This window comes from Panthera tigris, chromosome E1 (genome assembly GCF_018350195.1).
Source record: "Panthera tigris isolate Pti1 chromosome E1, P.tigris_Pti1_mat1.1, whole genome shotgun sequence".
NCBI classification, from domain to species: Eukaryota; Metazoa; Chordata; class Mammalia; order Carnivora; family Felidae; genus Panthera; species Panthera tigris.
In genome coordinates, this window is record NC_056673.1 from 26,898,083 (window position 1) to 26,916,871 (window position 18,789).

Consider the following 18,789-nt stretch of genomic DNA (forward strand, 5'->3'; position numbering starts at 1 on the left):
TCCCAATTTTCCATAAAATCTTCTCGATACTGCTGCAATATCATGGCATAAAAGATTCAAAGTGCCACTAGACTTAAGGACGAGAGTTTTTTTTGTCATAAACCATGAGGCTAGGTAATGTTTAAATGGGAATATTTGGTATGGATGGTCAGATGAGAGATACCAGAATGTCAGACAGCCCATCGACTGCTGTTGCCATGAGATTCAACAGTCAACATCAGTCTGATAAGCTACCCGACAAGGTGGTACAGCCATGGAGATGTCACGACGGTAGGCAAACTAAGTAGACATTCAGGCAGGATTTGATAAAACAATCAGGCATTTCTGGCCTGTTGCGATTTAAACCCGATTCTACTTTTAACATAATGTCAGAAAAGATTTTCCTAAAGAAAAAAAGTGAAATTGTTTATTTTCCTCCCAGGCAAAACGAAACAACCAAGTTCAACTGGAAACATCCCAAAAGAACATAACACTCACTGAAGAAAGGAAAGAAAATTAGGTTACATTCTAAAACTAAATTTTTGTCAGAAACAGAGAACATGCTGAGCTAAAACGAACACAGACAGGAGAAAGTGTGGTTTTTTGAAAAAACGAGTTATTTCTCTCTCCAGTGCCCTTTAATTTGTATACTTTCATTTCTCCTGTTTTCACGAACCCCTTGCTATGTCAATCCCTAGGGAGCCATTTCATCAATGTGTAGCAAGCTGCCCCAATTCCAGGTTAACAAGAAAGTGCCTCGGTGGTGGCTCCTACATGTAAGTAAACAACGGTTGAAGAAATTATGGTTGTAGGTAGATCTGGCAAAGCTGCCCATTAGTTGGAAGTAGCTAAAGGGAAGCAAAAAATCAAAACGCTCAAGAAAACGGACACAATTTTGGAATGATCAAAGATGTCTTTATAAAGTTTGTTCATGACTTCATTCTAAATATACAGAATAAAAAATGGTGTCAGCTCATTCGTGAGACACCAATCAGAATTTTCTTATACTGTCTCAAAATTTAAAGATCAGTTTCCCAAGAGGGTGTGCAATGCATCATAAGATGGCCTTTTTTTTAAGGTAGGAGAGGAAGGGTTGGACAGGATTAAATAAATTTTACCATGATAGACATGCAAGACCGTTATCCAATCTAGTATAATTTATACACACTTTAATGACTTAGAAAAACAAAGGAGCCACTTCTGACAAGCCTAAAAGGCTTGACATACTCAACATACTTAGGAACTAGTTTTTGGTGTCCGGAATTCTTTAATTGTACCACGTGGGCCTTCTGAAAGCAACAAAGAAAAGCCCGGTTTCTGTTAAGTTCGCTGCTGAACATCACGTTCCACCTGAATAAAACACAAGCTGGATTGAATTGAGGGTGGATACCTTACCTTAACACACAAAGGAAAAGTGTGTCAGTGCAAAATATGGACTAAACTGTTTTCAGAAAACAAAACAAAACAAAACATTTTTTTTTTTAAATTGATATAGGGTGGAAAAGGGTATTTTCCTTCCTGGTTTGGAGTCCTCCCAAGTTAAGGCAGAACTCATCTCTAATTTCTGCCATTAGAACCTTTTTCTGCTTATTTGGTTTTCTCCTCTGAGTTCAACCGCTGCTGGATTCGTTTGGCATAACTTTGTGCCATGGAGTTAATGATGGACAGGATGAAGTAACACACCATTACAACGACCAACTTCTCAAACATCCAGGACAACCAGTTTTCTCCCTGTAAGAATAAATGCAGAACAACCCACGAGAAATGCTTCATTAGTTCAGCAGTAAAAAGGGGATCATTTACAATATTTAAGAAAAATGATGAGAATTTGGGGCTTATAAGCTATAAAGTCTAAACAATGAAAATGAGAAGGCCCGTGTCTCTAGATACCCTGAAGTCTATATTCAGGCCTTCTGACACCCAATTATTAAGATTTCACTTTGTCAGATGTAAAGTCAATGTTGATTCACATAGTTTAGAATGGGTCAGTGTGAGGTGGCCTCTTTTACTACATAATAAAATTTTTGATTCAATTCTGCTCTCTGAAGTTGCCATGTAGATACTTGTGGAGAGCAGTGTCCAGATAGTTACATGTCGTTCCAGCACTGGGAGCAGCTTTTAAAACATGTCATCTATTTCTGAAGTCATGTTTGGTCAACTGAGGGCGGCAAAGGGCCACACAGAGTGTAAGGCCGACGGGTGGGGGGGGGGGGGAGGGGGAATTCAACAACTATGCTTCCTTCAAGTTTCCCATTTCAGGTTACTGCTTACCCATCCTCTTCTACTCATTTCCCTTTGCCACAGAACTGTTTACAGAAAAGGCAGCCTTAGTTTAAGTTAAAGTTTTTAAGTTCAGCTATGCGAAGAGCCTTTTTTTTAAAAAAAAAAAGATTATTTTCCCATCTCTTAAAAAAGTAGGGCAAAAATGAAGGAGATAGTCAAGTGACCACCGTTAGTCACATACTTTGTTATGCTATGAAATGCTACAAATTTTAACTTTTTAATCCACTTGGGAAGTAGATTTGGTAATAAATCATTTAAGATCAAGGCAACAACTCATTCTACATAACAGATCATTTGCCATTAGCCTTCCTTTGTTTTTCTTTGGAGAAGACAGATAAAAACGGAAATTACATTTCTGATTTAGTCAAAGCCAGTGTCCCAGTAGAGAGTAAACAGAGCCTCCACTTCAGTTACTGAAGACTGACAGACAAACTACTCTATTTGCCTCAAAATGCCAGTGAGTGCTGGGAGTATAATTTCAGCCTGAGACTGGGGGGAGGGGGGTGGCAGAAGAGAGGAAAACAGAGCAAAGTCTCACCTGCGGTGTGCCCATCTCACTTCTGTGGTGAAGCTTCTGCCGCTGGGCCTCCAGATATTCCTGAAATGGCTTCTGCAGAGATGGACCTATGCCGGGGACAGCACTGGAAGCAGGGTACGATAACCCAAGGAAAAAGATACATTTGGGAAGAAAAGCAAGAAAAATGTGAAAGAAAAATCCACTTACCACCTGGACTCAAAAAACAGGGATTGGACAGAAAGAGGAAAAAAAATACAACAATCAGCACAACTGGCAAAATCCTCTGAACTCTTTTCAGTGGATACATTCATCCTTTAATAACCCCTTCTAGGAGAAAAATCTCTTCCACCAACTCAGGAGAGAAACTAGGAGCTGAGCCCCTTCTGGCACAAGAGTTCATCCTCAGAGTGAGACCAGCTAGGCTGATGCCGCACGCTGTTGTGGCACAAAGAATAAAATGAATGACTTCTGAGAAGTCCCACATTTATCACCACCAGTTCCTGTAAGAACTGGTTTGAACCGATTAATAAGGAAATGACTTATGCTTGTGTCATCCCTAGTTGAAAAAGAAACTGCCCGCCCTCTCTCTGACTTGTCCCATCTTCTCAGAGGGGGGCGGTCCTTTCTCAATCTAAGTCCTTATTAGGACAATCTGTGCGTCATCCTTATCCAAAAAGAATGCATTAGCAAATTTGGGAGGCACCTCCCACTAGTCAGAAGTCAGTGATTAACAAAGGAACAAAGAAGGAACTCTGAACCTTGAATCACTTCGTGGTTTATGGTAGATGGCTTGCACAGAAACTACAGTACATTACTAAACAACTTGTTCTGAAATGACTGGGATAGGGATCTCTGATAAGTTTATGTACTCGGAGGTCCCTCTCACCCAGAATATGTGGAGGCAGTGCTGTTAAACCGGTTTGGCAACCAGCTACCAGGATCCTGTTTTAGAAATGCTTGCAGGCGTTTTTTAAAATGGTAACTTGAGGCAACTTAGAAAATCAAACATCTCTATTTTCTGTACCTTTTATTTTCTCATCTGCCATAACAGGGCTAAAAGGCAGATGAGCTCAATCTCCTGCGGCCAGCAAAAGCTATGTCAATATGTATTTGCAACAGCACCTAATGTTCCCTCTTATAAGTACTAACTTCACCACCTCTTTTCGAGAACAATTCAGTTACCGCTTTCTGTAATACAAAGCAGAGAAGCAGAGGAAGAGAAATTTTTTGCTACTATATTTACCAGAAGTTAACACACATATAACTTCTGGCTGACACTTCTCTTTGATCCTCTTAAGTATCAACCACCAAGTACTTAATGGAGTCCTTATTTTGTGTCCGACATTGTAATTGGCACTAAGGGAAAACAAAACAACTGCAAGAAATAGCTTGTGCCCACAAGGAACTTAGAATCATTATGGAGATTCAAAACACACGGGCACACACATGTACACACAAACTGATTTGTGAACAACAAAATTTACAAATCAATACTAAAATTTTTTGGTATAGAAGATATATTCCAAAGGAACTGGAGAAAGGAGAGATCAGTGTGGGGTGAAGCTGTCAAAAAGATCCTTTAATAAATATTGAAGGACACGGGGAAGGGCTGAATAGACATAGATAGCAGAGACCATGGCTGTACTGATCAGCACATAAGACCCATATGGACAGACAGGAAAAATGGAGAAGGAAGGGCAAAGTCTCTTTCTTAACCTACAGCCTCAGTCTCTCTCTCACTGACTTTTAAGTGGCTTTACATTAAGGGGTAAACCAGAGAAGCTGGGTCTGAGCTGTGTTGCTATTTATCAGTGATGATTCTCACTACAACAGGGCAACAAGAGGACAAACTTTCTCTTTATTTTTTATTTTTCTGAAGTTTTATTTAAGTTATCTCTACATGGGGCTCAAACTCATGACCCTGAAATCAAGAGTCACATGCTCCTCTGACTGAACCAGCCAGACAGAACTTAACTTCAGAAAATCAATTCTTATTCACTCTTAATAACAAATGCTAGGAGCCTGGGCGGCTCTGGGGGTTTGAGCGTCTGACTTTTGACTTCGGCTCAGATCATGATCCCATGGTTTGTAAGCTGGCATCTGGGATTCTCCGTCTCCCTATCCTTCTACACCTCCCCTGCACACTCTCTCTCTCAAAAATAAATAAATAAAAATTAAAAAAAAAATACCCTATATCGTTGTTTTTAAACTTCCAAGGATAAGCCATAGTCAAGCCATTGTGTTTTTTTTAAGGTTAAAACACTCCTTTTATTTACAATGGCTGATATAATTGTAAACTAATGTGAACAGCTAGATTATACAAGAAATGCCTTGAAAATTCTCTTTTTGATGTCCTCTAAGAGTTGGATTCCATTATATGTGCCTTGTTCTTTCTTCTGACTTCTAACTTCAGACTAGAGCAGAAATAAGGCTTACAGTTTCCCTCAAATAATTCTTGGGCTCCATTCTTGGGCCATTATTGAAAGAGAAAATGAAGAACTAAGACCCACATGTTAGAAAGGTTCTACTTTTTTATTGCTGTGGTTGAGGGGAATGAGGAAGGGACTGGCAACAGTCATTCTAGACTCTCTTCAAAATAATGTGAAGTTAAAAAATGTTGCCATTGTTAAGTCTATTAAGAGCTACACTCTAGTTGAGAGAGAATATATGTCATTACATTTCGTTTAGTTTATTGCACATTTACATTTAGTGATGTGCAATTTTCAACTATCTTGGGCTAATACTGAGATAATTTTTTTAAGGTGCTATATAGTGTTACATGCTTTGAAGAGTTTTTGGTGGGGTGGGAGACGAATCTATTAGTTTCTCATAAGAGACTAGGGAAACAGTTGAAATAGAGAAGTTAAAAGTTTTTATTGCAGGGGTGCCTGGGTGGCTCAGCCAAAGCTTCTGACTTTGGCTCAGGTCATGATCTTGCGGTTTGTGAGTTCAAGCCCCCAAGTTAGGCTCTGTGCTGACAGCTCAGAGCCTGGAGCTTGCTTTGGATTCTGTGTCTCCCTCTCTCTCTGCCCACCCCCATTTGTGCTCTGTCTCTCAAAAGTGAATAACTGTTAAAAAAATTTTTTTTAAGTTTTTATTGCAATATATTAACCAATACTATCATGAACAAATGTCACATGCTCTCAATAAATCCGAAAAAAAAAAGAACACATAAGTATGAACTACTATATAACTAATTGTCGGATTCTCTTAACCTTGATATACTCATCAAAATTTTAGTTTTATTTTTATTGTTCTAGCTCTACAAACAATGGCTTAGGCCACAGTTGCCTCAGCTTATACAAAGCACATTACACTAGAGTTCCCTTAATTAACATCAAAGCTATTTTAGTAATGGACTACATAAAAATTGAAAGTGCAGTTGTCACTCTTTTTAAATATATATATTTCATTAATATTTCTGTACAGCTGTCAATCTTAGCTTGCATTTAAAGCAAACTATAATACCAGCCCATGACCTCATCCCTCAAGTTATTTTCAAGCAGCAGACAGAAGAGTCCGTTCTGACATTGAAGATTAATTTAAGGTACATATATGGGGGATGGGGGGGTGAAGAATAACTTGAATTCCAGTTCAGTGGTTTTTTTACAGTTGGCTTAGGAAATAGCTTAAATGCCATTCTCTGAAAGCCATTAAATTCAAAGTACCCTGTGCACCTGGCCAAGGAGTCATCTCAACCTGTAGTGAAGGCGTGAAGTCCTCCATCTGCCATTAGATCTGATGAAGTTCAAAGTATTATAGTTTCGTGATATAAAAGGATATAAAGTAGGAGGAGAACAAACACAAAATGATTTTTCAGTCAACTATTGGATTTAAATATGTTTAAACTACCCTTGTAAACAGTCACTTTCTCTAAGTAAGAAAGCCTTAAAAAAACCCTAAAAAACAAAAACAGAAAAAACAACAACAAAAAAGATCTCATCTGCTTTTCCTTGCTGTAGACCTTCAACATGGTGGGTAGAAAAAGCTTTGTGGATAGTAATTATCTTGATATTTATTTTCTTGGCATACACAAACATGTTTCAGATAATATCTCATTAAAAAACAAATTTCCAAAAAAGTAACGGCAATTTTTGAATTTGTTATTGATTTTAATAAAGAAAAAAAAAAACTGTCAGAAAATGCAAAATGAGAAAAACAAAGAGAAAACAAAGGAGAAAAAATAAAGAAAAAAAAAAACCCTACGTAAGTCCAAACCCACCCAGAGCTTGAAAAGTGGTTTCACAGGAACAGTATTTTACCAGGCTTACATACCTTAGGAGGTATGTAACAAGACAAACTTCTTTGTAAAATTCTGTTGAGGGCCCTGACCAATATGCAAACAACTATTTTTCTGCAGTTTTTAATACATTATGTGACTCTGCTTCTGAAAATCATTTTTCTGAAAATAAATCTATATTTTAAACTCTCCCCATATTGACTTATTATAAATAAAGGTCTGCGTTATTCTCTGTACCCACAAAAAGCCAGAAAATCTTCCAGAGGAAGCATCACAATTGGTAGAGGCTGGAGAGAGAGTGGGTGGTACGATTATTTGTCACAGTGTTTAAATTTTCATTTTGTTGGTTATTCCTGGGCACACAACCCATCCCAAAACTTTATCGGTCATTATTATTCCTGTTTCCAAGGAATTCCTTTTAAATTGTGTAACTCTCAAACAAAATGGTTCAACAGATATAAAAAACACATCATTAAAACTTTCAATCTCTTCTCCATCATAGAGATGGTCATCAAACTAACAATTGTTATTAGAAGACCTGAAATTTTCCTGCTCACGATTCTGGTTGGATTTTTCCAGCCAGGTGTATGTTTTTGTTACTATGTGCCACCATAAAACTGGGGCACAGTGTTTAATAACAGAAATAACATGAACTTAAAAAACATTGATCTGTCTTGTTGTTTAGACCTACTTACACAGGGCTGCCTCATATAAAGGTTAAGCAGTTAAAATGCTTAGGGAAATTAAGTAGGTATGATTAAGTAAATGTTTTATTTAATATAGGCTCTGCTCCTTTCTTAATCACTTTTTTGAGGATCTTAGCACTGATGTGATCATGGAAGTTACACTGGCTTTCCTGAAAATATATTGTCTGACATCAGTTCTTAGTAAAGGCTACAGAGTAAGAAGCCTTTATCTTTCTTAGAAAAAATTAAAGGCAAAATGTATTTTCTACCTTTCTTTCACTAGTTGTGCTGTACTCTGAGGCTTATTTAACATCTCTCTGATGATTAATCATAACATCTAAATAACATTCTCAGGGTGTGATTAGTCAAACCTCTGAAAGCTTATAAATGGCAGAAAAATGTTTTTAGAATAAAATTCAGGTCAAGGACAATATTAAAGAAAGGAAAAGTTAGGGTTTAATCAATTCTACTGCTGTTATAATTCAGAATCATAGTAGAGATTTTTTTGAAGTAAACTAATGATGCCTACTACTTTTTGAGCATAAAAAGTGGCTTTTGAGGCCGAGAAGTTTAGACCAATGGTTTGTAAACATTTTGAATATATGTATATATTACTCGTGCAAACAGTAAAATACACAAATACAAATTTAAAAAGGATAAAATAAAGCTAAAATTTAAAAAAATACTTAACTTTAAGTATGATGGCATTTGTGTTATCATTAGTGAATATTTCAAGGCATATTACGTACTTGTCCTTTATTAAAGTAGTAATTTCTAAATTTGTTGGCTGACTTCTGTAGACATATACTAGTAAGATGTCAATGCTGCAACTTTTTTTACTGTTTCTTGTGACTGCATTATTAGTACTATCTTCCTTCTGTTTCTTTATAGGAAACTTTTAAAGCTACTTGTCTGTTTTGTGAAGGTTAATTTAATTAAAACTAGGAATTATAAATCTGATTAATGGGGCACAGAAAAACACAATATATTGCAACAGGCCCAATGTGAACCCCTTCTGTATCATGGAACTCCCACTGTTTCCTTAGCCTATTTTTGTATTCCATGAGATGTGATTTTCTGACCTGTGGCCTGAGGGAGTGCCAATCAGATTGTTGGTAAACTATATGCTCCATGTGTGTATAGTCATATAAAGTTTATATGTATGTGCTACCATAATGTTATATATGTAACAAAAATACACAAAAAAAGAAAACAAAGATGAACATAAATATAAATAGAAGTTCTGAAAAAAATTAGAAGTTCTATTATTTTAGTCCCATTCTGATGGTGGAGACCACTGGTTTAGACCATGAAGCTGAACTTCAAGGGGTATAAATATTATACCTTATTCCCAAGAAGGTATAGTTAGCAGAGCAATTCAGTGCAGGACTGTTCGGTAATATATCAGAAAGAAAAGAAGCTTTTTCTGTAAAGACACAGACTGCATGTCTCTTTTTTGCTGACTTCTAATGGGTCATTTATAAAGAGTGCTATTAAGAATCTGGAGAGTCAAACCTCAAGAAACTGAAATTCTGTGCCCTTGGTTAAATTTTAATTATACTTCAAATGAGTATCAGGGGTCTTCAGACTGATTTTCTTGATTGAGTGAGGGTCACTGTATGTAAATCAATAAATCGGATTTATCCTCTGACTCCAGAGAATTCCTCTATCAACTGAGAATTGGCCCAGAAGCGCAGGAGTAGAGAGTCTTATTATTAAATGGAAAATGGTCTCCTGCAGACTCAAGCCAACCGGTGGTTCTGCTGAAGAGACTGAATTTTACAATGAAGGTACTAGTAGGATATATTTTCAGAGATAAAATAAAAACTCCTTCCCATTCCACTGCCCATTTACATGCTTATCTTGTCTTCTATATATAAGAGGCAATGACAGCATGGTAGAAGTTCAGTAAGAAGATGGATTAACAATTCCCTTTCTTCTTTAAAAAAAAAAAAAAATTTTTTTTTCTTTAAAGTAAACTCTACTCCCAATGTGGGGCTCAAACTCACAACTCCAAGATCAAGAGCTGCATGCTCTATCCACTAAGCTAGCCAGACATGCCCCACACCCCCAGCAATTCCCTTTCTTGATAAGTTTTATAAATAATTTTCTGTTTCCGGAAGTGTGCAGATTTCAACCAAACACTATAGAGTTAAATCCACCCTCCCCCCCACCCCCGCCCCCACCCTCCGCAGTGATCTAAACAGGCTTAACGGTTAGTATTTTAATGAGTTGTCATTTCCTGTCTGATAAAGATTCTCACAGTATTTAACCACCAGTTTCCCTGTGGCCCAACCAATACTAGAGCTCTATTCATAGTGACTCAGAATGGATCTCAGACTCCAGGCCTGATTCAACAATGACAGATTGCTCCAAATGAAATGGTCATAAGGTAGACTGCTCTGAAGAAGGAAGGAAGGGGGAGTGTAGTTTATCATGCAATCTTTCTGAAGAAGTCAAAGGCCATCATGATGACTCCCATTAATATTTATAGCTTTCCAGTCCACAGACATTAGAGAAAGGGAAAAAAAAAAAAAAAAAAAAAAAAAAAGAGAGAGAAACAAATTGATACCTAATTAACGCAGGAATATGACAAGTAAATGAACTGATGTTAATTGCAAATCAACTTATATTTAACCCAGTCAAAGTGGGATCCTGTAATTCTGTATGACTGGAATGAAAGGGTTATTAATTTCCCCATGTAATTGAATAGGGAACCTGAATCTTTGAAGCTAATATTACAAGAAAAAAATGTTAACTGATGTATTCTACTTGCTTTTGGATCTGAAATGTGGCAGCCCTAGCCCAAACCAAATTCCTTTATATCTCAGGACCTTGGAAGAGTACCCCAACATAAAATAAAGTTGGAATGAAAACTACACTACACTAAACAATCTAGGGCTTTCTCAGATACAAAAGTTTGGGTTGATAATCTCTGGCACTGTCTAAAATTCGTTGTGATTCAACCTCAGGATCTGGAATTAAAACATCTTGAATTTCATTCACATCTGTGTCCCTTTCAAATGATTTAAACCTCTTTTGTACTCAAGTTAATCCACTATGTGTTCAGCAGTATTATAAACACATGACACCATCGGTTTCTTAGTGGCTGTGTAGAAGGAAGACTACTGCATTATCCAGAAACATCAGGTGTATTGTTACTACTGGCTTACAGCACATTTCCATCACAGACGTTTTCAAAAAAAAAAAAAAAAATTAATAATAATAATCTGCAATTGTCCTAGCTTTTGAACATTTGGAATTGTTTTCTATTACAGTCAGAATGGAGGTAAAACCTCCTTATAATTAGTAGCTACTCTTTGGATTATGCTATCATTAAAGGGACACTTTTGAAAATAAAACCTGAGCAGTAGGAGCTAAGTGGGCATTTATGTTAATGAATGAACCCAGAACTAAACGAGCAGTTTATAAGAACCAAGTAAAAATGATTGGCTGCCAAAACAAAACCCTGTAAAAAAAATCAACTGATTTCAGTTCTAGAAAATGGTACACCGATGGCAGCTTTATACAGCGACAAATTTGTGGCTGGCTTGAAGACCCATTGAATTCTAAGGATGAAATCAGCAACAGGGACCCATAGACCCAAAGATCAAGAATAAAGGAGAGTTTGCAGAATTTTAAATTGAAGGTGGGATGGCATAAAAACTTACTGAATTTAGTCATTCAAAGTGGCAGGAAGGTGTGTGGAGAAAAAAATGACAGTTACTGGAATTCAACCTCAACTAAGAACAATCTAGTTATTCCAACATTAGTTAGGAAGAGAATCACAAAACGCAGTAGATAATGAAGAAGAAAAAAGTCATGATCTCTGTCCTTAATGAACTTAATCTAGAAGGGTGATGAGAGAGGAAAAAATGCATTTAAACCTACAGTACAAAAGCCAGTAGGTTTCTCCCTCAAAGTAACTCTGCAGTAACTAATTACAGCTGTACAAGGTGAAAGCAAGTGTGAACAAGGAGTGGAAAGAAAAAATTCACACTGACTCCCTATCAAATTCACACAGTAGCCATTTGAAACTGACACTCTAGTCCAAACCTCCAACTTCAAATAGACTACCTCACTGGTTTCTACAGCACTCCCTCAATATTTCTCTTTCTACCTCAAAAGATCTTAGAATCTTTAGTTATGAAGGAAGCAGTGGTTAAAGAAAATAATCCACTTAGGCTTTTGATCTTGTCTCCTGGATCCTATCTCCATCTCTTGCATTTACATGAATTTAACTTCTCTGTGTTTCAGTTTCCCTATCTACACAGTGATAGTACCTTACAGGTTTTGTTATGCATATTCAGTAAAAATGTATGTAAAGCATCTGGCAAAGCAGGTTCTTAGTAAATGCTAATTTCCAACCCATATCCTTCCCTTTTTTCATTTCTATCTTCCATCTCTAGCTTTTTTACTAGAGTCTTTCCTTCAGTCTCAAAATACTGTTCTAATAATGAATGAATGAATGCATTCATGATTAGAAATGAATGAATGGATTCATTCAGTCAACAAATATTTACACAACACTTAAAATGTGTCAGGCGTGACCCTGATCTGCTTTTTCCTTTAATCAACAATTCCATGTAATACAATTTAATTCAGTTTTAGTTTATATCATTCTACAGAAATGCTCTAATTATGGTCAACAGTAAGCTCCTAATGCAATGACAACTTCTCATACAGTCTAACTTCAGAGTTCCTGCTTTATCCTTTAGCTATGATGCCTCCCAATATCCATAACAAAAATATAGAAGATTTAAGTGTTAAAAGAGAAGATAACAAACGTCAGGAAGAGGACATGAACATTTTCCACCCTAACTGCAGAAGATTATGTTAAAAAGTCAGTGTGTACAAAGGAGTCTCAGCAGCTGCAATGTTAAAACTTAATGTATCCTTTTTTAGTTAACACAAATATTTGTATTTTACACTTCTGCAACCGTTTCTAATTATTTTATAGTGATCAAAGGCAAAGAGAATCAACTACATTAACCATTTTGTATTTTAAAATGGAAATAGATTTTTCTTTCTGTAGAAGAAAAAGTCCAGGCCAACATAGCTCACTCTGACCACTTGTCATAGGATAAGGAACAAGAAACATCCTTAAGACTCAAGCACTTAATTACTCACTGGTTAAAATGATCCCTCTCTTGCCACAGGCAAATTCGACTCTGAGGTCAAACATCAAGTTAACTCAGAAATAGGCAGCGAAGAGCATGGAACATTCTGTGTCTGGTAAAAAGTCCCTGCTCCAGCCAACCCCCTCCCCCAAGTCCAATGATTTGAGTTATGGAAACTTTCCTGTGTGGTAAAACTAGGGACTTTGTCTTCCAATAAGACCCTGGCAACCTGACAATAAGCCAATGTTCTGCATATGGTTTGTTACGAGTCATATGCTTAATGTTATTTTCTGGGAATTCTCATCTTCTATTTGGTGAGAATACTGGAACGTGTCATTTTAATAACGATTTTAATGTTAGACTTGGTCATGCTCTTATGCCCAGGTCTCTCTCATTTGGAGAAAGTCTAAAATTAAATAAAAATTAATTTTAAATCTTATTAAAAAAAAAAAAAAGACTGAAACAAATGTAATGCCTTTGAAGCTCTGAAGTTCCCTCTTTCTTTGGTTCCATCCCTTGACTTATTTCACACTAAGATACCAAACAGTGAAAAACTCTTCTATTACATGCCTACTCTTTTTTTTTTCAGAACCTTTCTCTGTCCTCCTGCCAAACATATCATAAACCAAAAAGCTTTCTCTCAAGGCAATTATCTGTATTCTAACATCTCTCAGAATATAAAACTGATTCATTACATATGTTAAGATTTCCATATATAACTAGACTAACCCTTTGATTTAAGAAAATATAATAGAGATACCTTTCCCTAAACTTAATGACATTAGCGATTACTTCCCGGAACTGTTTAAGAAATAAATCTACTAATTATTATTTCTAGTTGAAGGAAGGGTACTATTTACTGTTAAAATTACAGTAAATTTTGAAGGTAGGGCTTACCTTCTCTCTGGGACCTTAGGACTGTCATACAATGACATACTGTACTAAAAAACAAGGGTATACTTACGGTATCATATTTAGCTGGGCCACTCCCTAGTTACATTAAGAATACCAGCCCTTTGGAAAGGAATATTTCCTTCAGTAATCAGTATAGCATTCAAATCTGTGTAAAATTAATACTAAACCACACTGCCAGAGATGTAATGGTCAATAATAACTCAATGCTGGAGGTGGGGTGAAGTGAGGGGTTGGGGTGGCATTAGTGAGCAGTTTAGCCTGGTAGGCCACAGGCATACTTGTGGTAAGAATTTGCCCAAATATGGACCTAGACAAAATTAAGTTATCTTATCAAGACTAAGTTATCAAAACTGAGGGTTATCTTGCTTATGTCCAATTTCTCTCTTATTTACCTTTTCCCTCTTCTGTGTTTTCCCTTTCACCATACTCTCAGGCTCTTTACTATGTGCTCACCTTTCCTGCACTAAGAAATGCTCATAAATCATTGTTCGAAAAAATAAAAAACACGGAAACATTTCAAATGTTCATCAACGGTAAGTGGATAAATAATTACCCAATGGAATAACATATAGCAACCAAAATGAATTATATTCAGCAACACAGAATAACATTAGCAACATAAAAGAAATCTGAAACAATTACATATAGTATGATACCCCCCTTTATTTTGAGAGAGAGCACAAGTGGGGGAGGCACAGAAAGAGGGAGAGAGAGAATCCCAAGCAGGCTCTGCACCATCAGCGCAGAGCCTAATGCAGGGCTTGAACTCATGAACCACGAAACCACGACCTGAGCCAAAGTCAGACGCTCAACTGAGCCATATAGGCGCCCTTAGTATGATACTCTTTTTATGAAAACAAAAACAAAACAAAAAACTAAAGCACAAATTATATAAATGAGTTATTTGTAACAACTCTGACCTCATTTCCTGTGTCGAGCCACACGCTGGGTGTAGAGATTACTTAAATAAATAAACTTAAATAATATCTTCAAGAATTATTTGTACAATCTTTGATGAAAAACTTCATCCCGGTTAAAGGCCAAGAATTAGGCCTTCCCTCAATCCTTCCTGGGAGTAAACAAAATAGTCACTTAGCATTCTACCTTTCCATCCAGTCAACAGAAACTGGAAAAAACAGAGACTGAAGACACAGGCAACAAAAAAATCTAGATGAAAGGCACTATTTATTTATTTATTGCTGGTGATTTTTTAAATTTATTATTATTATTATTTAATGTTTATTTTTGAGAGAGAGAGAGAGAGAGAGAGAGAGCAAGCAGGGGAGGGCTAGAGAGAGGGGGACAGAGGATCCAAACCGGGCTCTGTGCTGACAGCAGACTGCCTGATGTGGGTCTCAAACTCATTAACCAGATCATGACCTAAGCCTAAGTCAGATGCTTAACTGACTGAGCCACCCAGGCGCCCCACTGGTGACTTTTTAAAAATTGTTTATTTATTTTTGAGAGAGAGAGAGAGAGAGCAAGAAAGTGAGGAGCAGAGAGAGAGGAAGACAGAGGATCTGAAGCTGACTCTCCCCTGACAGCAGAGAGCTTGTTGAGGGCTTGAACTCATGATCCAGATCATGACCTGAGCTGAGATGGAGTCAGATGTTTAACCGACCGAGCCACTTGGGCTCCCTGAGATGGAAAGCATTTTAAAAATTCACATGCCTTGGAATGTTAAACCACGGACAGAAGTATGTTTCTACTAAACTGGGCATTTCACATTTGATTGAAGTTGGAAAGGTTGTCAGTGGCCTCCTGAACTGGAGAAGAAATGCTACCAGTTAAATAACTAGTCTGGGGCAGACTTCCTATTCAAATCTCAATTTATTTTGTTCAAAGGCAGTACACTCTTTTCATGTTCCACTCCCTAGCTCTCCTTTACTCTTGGGGTTCATTTTTCATTCCTTCTTGTCTCAGTATCTCATCATTTTAAATTTGAATTGTTGCTGGCTTTTTTTTGTCTTGTCTTTTGATTTTTCCCTCTACCACAGCAACTCACCACTCCCTTAATTATGGGTACTTGGTTTTAAATATCCTTCAAAAGCCCGTATTCCAAACTTTACTAGTTTGGTTTGATGATTTGCTAAACCATTTACAGTTTAACAGTGTAAAGAGGGATACCTAACAATCAAAGGATAATGTCGTTAGAGGTAGTATTTTCAGATCAACTCAACAAGGGGTCTAAGGGAGTCAATTTAACTGTTCTTTCCTTTTCTAAAACAAACTACCAAACTATTATATATGTAATAATAAATTTACACCTACCAAAATTCATTATCCTTGTTTAACTTCATTTTCAGTCTAGGTTTGGTGAGTCTGTTTATTATCATTTAGATACTTGTATTTAAAAGCACTTCCTACTTCAAACTGTAGGAAAACAGATCATGTCAAGCTTAACTGGAGGATTTGATTAAAAGATGTTATTCTTGGGGCACCTGGTGGCTCAGTCAGTTGAGCGTCCTACTCTCGGTTTCGGCTCAGGTCACGATCTCATGGTTTTTGAGTTCGAGCCCCATATTGGGCTCTGTGCTGACAGTGCAGAGCCTGCTTGGGATTCTCTCTCTGTCCCTACCCCATTCATGCACTCTCTCTCTCTCTTTGTCTCTCAAAAATAAATAAACTGTAAAAAAAAAAATTTAGAAAGATAATGTTATTCCTGAAAAATACGAAAAAAAAAAAAAAACAAAAAAACAAAACCAAACATCTATTGGCAGCTGGTAATACAGAATTATTATCTGCCAAGTCTGGTTATTTATGCCGTTTAATACATTATCTAGAAAAGAAGTTAATGAGGTAATCCCTGTAGACAGCACTGGGGAAAAGAGGATACCAGGATGTTCCAGTATCCATGTCCTGAAAACAATTTTAAAAGTATGATACCACCCATTTAATTCAATTAAAACTGGATTCCAGCAGGTCTTGAATATCTTAGAATACCTTTATGCAAAACCACCTTTTTAAAAAAAAGTTTATTTATTTTGAGAGAGAAAAAGAGAACATGTGCACGTGTGCACACATGTACACACATGATGGGGAGAGGGGCAGAGAGAGAGAAAATCCCAAGCAGGCTCTGTGCTACCAGCATAGAACCCAGTGCGGGGCTTGGTCTCACAAACTGTGAAATCATGACCTGAGCTGAAATCAAGAGTTTGATGCTTAACTGACTGAGCCACCGAGGCACCCCATATGCAAAACCATCTTTAAGAATCACTGAATTAAAAAAAAAAAAGTTTATTTATTTTTGAGAGAGAGCGAGTGGGAAGGGGCAAAGAGAGAGGGAACAGAGGATCCAAAGTGGGCTCTGTGCTGACGGCAGAGACTGATGAGGGGCTCAAACTCATAAACCAGGAGACCATAACCTGGGCTGAAGTTGGACACCTAACTGACTGAGTCACCCAGGCACCCCAAGAATCACTGGATTTTCTGTGAAGGGCTGTGCTAGATGAGCTAGTAAAGGGAAGAAAGTACTGATTTTGAAAACCATAAGAATTCCAATTTTGATTTGTTGGCCTATTATTATAAAGACTCTTATTTCTATTTACTGTGTATAAGTAATACAACTTTTTAGAAACTCCAAAGGCTGGGGAAACACTCTGGGCTATGAAATGATATGCGAATTTTTATTGGCCAGATCTTTATTTGGATACCATGTGTTCATTTATCCACTAGATAGTTATCAAGCACCTGCTATGTGTCAATCAAGATGCCAGGTGCTGTAGACACAATAGTGAACGAAGGCATGCCCTCTGCCAGTAAGAAGCATACATGTTAGTGGTAGAAAGACAATAATCATATACCCTCAAACATAAATGGAAAAACACAACTGTCAGTGCATGTAGAACAGGCGTCTCTAGAAAAGAGGATATCTGATTTAGTCAGGGAAGGCATTTTGTTAATGTAATAGTTGAAATTTAAAGGACACTGTCTAGGCCACTGGTTCTCCATGGGGTTGGTGGTGGTTGTGGAGGTATACATGCATTGGGACATTTGGTAATGTCTGCAGACATTTTTTAAAAATTATTTTCAATGTTTATTTATTTTTGAGAGAGAGAAAGAGAGAGAGAGAGAGGGATGACCAGAGAGAGACGGAGACAAAGAATCTGAAGCAGGCTCCAGGCTCTGAGCTGTCAACACAGAGACCGATGAGGGGCTCAAACTCACAAACTGTGGGATCATGACCTGAGCTGAAGTCAGCGGCTTAACCAACTGAGCCACCCAGGTGCCCTGACATTTTTAACATCATGACTGGGAGAGACTATTAGCATCTAGTGAGTAGAGGACAGGATGCAGTCAAATACCTTACAGTGCACAGGACAGTCGCCCACAACAAAGAATTACCTGGCCTAAAATGTCAACAGTGCAAAAGTTAAGAAGCCCTGAACTAGGCAAAGGGAAAAGCAAAAGCAAGTAAAGACCATTCATGGGAGACTCAACAAGAGAAAATTATAGAGGATACATCATACAAGGTTCATGATCATGTTCCTGATCACGTTCAGGAATTTTAGGTTTATTTTAAGAATGAAGGAAAAAACAAGTAAAAGTTTTAAAAAAGATGAGGAGCTGGGGGTAAGGGCGGTGGTGGTAATGTGTTCAGATTAATATTTTTAAAAGGTTACTAACTGCAGTATAGAGAACAGATTGGAAGGGAACATAATTTGATGTGAGTAGGGAAGACAGGTAGTTAACTAATCTTTTTATTTACTTATTTACTTTTCTTTTTAATTTTCAACGTTTATTTATTTATTTTGAGGGAGAGAGAGAGAGAGAGAGAGAGAGAGCGAGCGCACAATGGGGAAGGGACAGAAAGAAGGAGACAGAATTCCAAGTAGGTTCTGTGCCATCAGTGCACAGCCCGACATGGGGCTCAAACTCATGAACCTGTGAGATCAGGACCTGAACCGAGATCAAGAGTCAGATGCTTAACTGACTGCGCCACCCAAGCACCCCACTAATCTTTTTAGAAACTCCAAAGACTGGGGAAACAGAAGGTGGTAGTGGTGGGTAAGTTGTTGAAAAACTTCCTTCTATAAATGTTCAGCATGG

The 18,789-nt window shown here is 37.3% G+C and overlaps 1 protein-coding gene across 2 annotated transcripts in view; it reads right to left on the reverse strand.

The window, feature by feature from the left end:
• Positions 1-872: 872 nt before the first annotated feature.
• VMP1 (vacuole membrane protein 1) overlaps positions 873-18,789 on the reverse strand; it is a 127,296-nt gene continuing 109,379 nt past the window's right edge. For both annotated transcript variants that reach the window (XM_007086742.3, XM_042965520.1), the window contains exons 11-12: positions 2,801-2,903; positions 873-1,710 (exon numbers count right to left, since the gene is read on the reverse strand). In XM_007086742.3, coding sequence (XP_007086804.1) covers positions 1,567-1,710; positions 2,801-2,903 — 247 coding nt within the window. In that variant the 3' untranslated portion in view covers positions 873-1,566. The remainder of the gene's footprint in view (positions 1,711-2,800; positions 2,904-18,789) is intronic.